Source organism: Triticum urartu, chromosome 6A, assembly GCF_056163025.1.
Source record: "Triticum urartu cultivar PI428250 chromosome 6A, HENAU_Tu73, whole genome shotgun sequence".
In the NCBI taxonomy this organism is placed as follows: Eukaryota; Viridiplantae; Streptophyta; class Magnoliopsida; order Poales; family Poaceae; genus Triticum; species Triticum urartu.
In genome coordinates, this window is record NC_141878.1 from 544,306,812 (window position 1) to 544,309,413 (window position 2,602).

The 2,602-nt window shown below is 62.3% G+C and overlaps 1 protein-coding gene across 1 annotated transcript; it reads left to right on the plus strand.

Annotated features, from left to right (window-relative positions):
- Positions 1 to 442: 442 nt before the first annotated feature.
- Positions 443 to 2,239, plus strand: LOC125552798 (uncharacterized). The gene has a single exon (XM_048716481.2). The coding sequence runs from the start codon at positions 709 to 711 to the stop codon at positions 1,696 to 1,698; it is 990 nt and encodes a 329-aa protein (XP_048572438.1). The 5' UTR covers positions 443 to 708; the 3' UTR covers positions 1,699 to 2,239.
- Positions 2,240 to 2,602: the final 363 nt, after the last annotated feature.

Consider the following 2,602-nt stretch of genomic DNA (forward strand, 5'->3'; position numbering starts at 1 on the left):
GCGGTCAAGGAAGCCACGGCCAATGCGGCGGCGACCGTCGACATCGTGCCGTGCGTGCGTGTGCGTCGTGTGTATGCAGAGCGAACGTGGTAATCAAGCGCCGTTATTGTGGGCGGAGCTGTCTCTGTGTGCGCAGCACACCACATCGACCGATCCAGATCCAGTCTCACCCATTAATTAATTAAAAAAAAGCGGGATCGAATCATATGGAATCCCGGCGTGCTCCCTCCCTCCCTCTGCGGTCCAGCGGCCAATGGGGGCCGGCCACCGGCGGTCTCCGGTGGCTCCGCCAACAGCGACCGATAAGCCCCGCTCCCCGACACGCGCCCACCGCCGGCACGTGACGGTTGCCGTCCGGGCATCACGGCTGCTGGTACCGCTACACGCCGGCCGGTGGGGCTCGGGCTCGGGGATAAGGCCGGGTGGCTGGCCACGACACCAACCTTGTGTATAAATATTCACTTACCCCCTCGGGATCCCGAATAATCGCACTCCCCACGCTGCCTCCCACTTTCCCCCACTTTCAAGGACCCGAGTGCCGCAATCCCCTTCTCCCTCCTCGCCGGAGAAGCTTTCTTCCTTCCGCAGACGGCCGGCGCTGCGATGGCGTGATATGGATCTTGTAACCGTGGACTGAGTTGATTGGATGATTGCGTTTTCTCTCGTTGCCGCGGAGCAGCAGCAGCAGCAGAGGGGGGTGGCATCAGGATGAGCTTCAGCGTTGCGGGCATGGAGAAGGAGCGCGGCGCGGCGGCGGCGGTGGAGGAGATCCGGCGCCTACCGGCGGAGGTCAACTGGGAGATGCTCGACAAGTCCCGCTTCTTCGTCCTCGGCGCCGCGCTCTTCTCCGGCGTCTCCGCCGCGCTCTACCCGGCCGTCGTCGTCAAGACGCACCTGCAGGTCGCGCCGCCCCCGCAGGCCGCCGCCGCCACCGTCAGGGCCATCCTCGGCCGCGACGGCCTCCGGGGCTTCTACCGCGGCTTCGGCGCCTCGCTGGCCGGCACCGTCCCCGCGCGCGCGCTCTACATGGCCGCGCTCGAGGCCACCAAGAGCTCCGTCGGGTCCGCGGCCGTCCGGTTCGGCGTCTCCGAGCCCGCGGCGTCGGCGGTCGCCTCGGCCGCGGCGGGGGTCTCGGCCGCCGTCGCCGCGCAGGTGGTGTGGACCCCGGTCGACGTCATCAGCCAGCGGCTGATGGTCCAGACCTCCGCCGCCTGCCGCTACGCCGGCGGCGCGGACGCGTTCCGGAAGATCCTCGCGGCCGACGGCGTCCGCGGCCTGTACCGCGGCTTCGGCCTCTCCATCATCACCTACGCGCCGTCCAACGCGGTGTGGTGGGCGTCCTACGCCATGGCGCAGCGCTTCGCGTGGCGCGTGGTGGGCGCGGACCGCTCCGAGAGCTACCCGGCCCTGATGGCCGTGCAGGGCGCCAGCGCGGCCGTGGCCGGGGGCGCGGCGGCGCTGGTGACCATGCCGCTGGACACGGTGAAGACGCGGCTGCAGGTGATGGAGACGGACGCGGCGGTGGCGCGGCCGACGCTGGGGAGCACCATGCGGGGCCTGCTCAAGGAGGGCGGGTGGGCAGCGTGCTACCGCGGGCTGGGGCCGAGGTGGGGCTCCATGTCGCTCTCCGCCGCCACAATGGTCACCACCTACGAGCTCCTCAAGCGGCTGTCGGCCAAGGAGGGCTCCCTGGGCTAGATCGACCCTTCTCACCACTACTACTACCAGTAGCGCCGTCGTTCACCAGGTGACTCGGACCAAACTGGCCCCGAAGCGAGATCGATCCGTGAAGGTGCTGCCCGGCCGGCCTCAATTAGTTAGGTTTCTTGTACATATGCTCAAGATCTTTTGCTTCATTTCTCGTTTGGGTTCGTCGATCTGGTGCTATAGAGGGATGGATGGCGAAGAACAAGCACTAGAAGGTGGGTGGGGTTTTAGGATGCCAGGTTTTGCTGGTTATGCCCATGGTGGCGGCGCCGCCGCCGCCGCCGATGATGATGATGAAAAATTAGCTGAAGTGAAAGATTTTCAGTAACTTCTTATAAACCACCACCACCACCACTACTACTATCTGCTTTGTTATATGAATGGAAACCTTGTGTGGCTAATTCCTAACTGACTGCCCACTATGTTCATGGTCACTGTTGTGGTAGGCTGATATAGCAGCGTCATTGGCATGGCTTTGCTTCATGGAATGAGGTGACTTTTTATGTGCACCTATGGCCGCTTCTTTTCATCAGTTTCTTTGTCACTTCTCTCTCGGGGACTAGAGTTTAGGACAGCGAGTGTGCAATGGTGCCACCTCGATCAATTTCCTGATTCCTCCATGGCATGATAGCACTATACCTTTTGTCTGTGAGAGGACACTATACCCGCCGCCCAAGATACGACGCTCGACAGAAAACCGTTCAAGATATTTTTTCGTTTCATCTCAGAAGAAAACCGTCCAAGTTGGTTGCTGAAGGTTGAAGAAGAACACAGCTGTAAATATCAGCCTGTGAGAAGATGGACGGGGTAGGTGGTGACGCGGGCGAGACGTGTGATCTACGATATGATAAGCAGGCGATCAGTTCTGCTCCCATAGTACAGTACCAAATTCCGT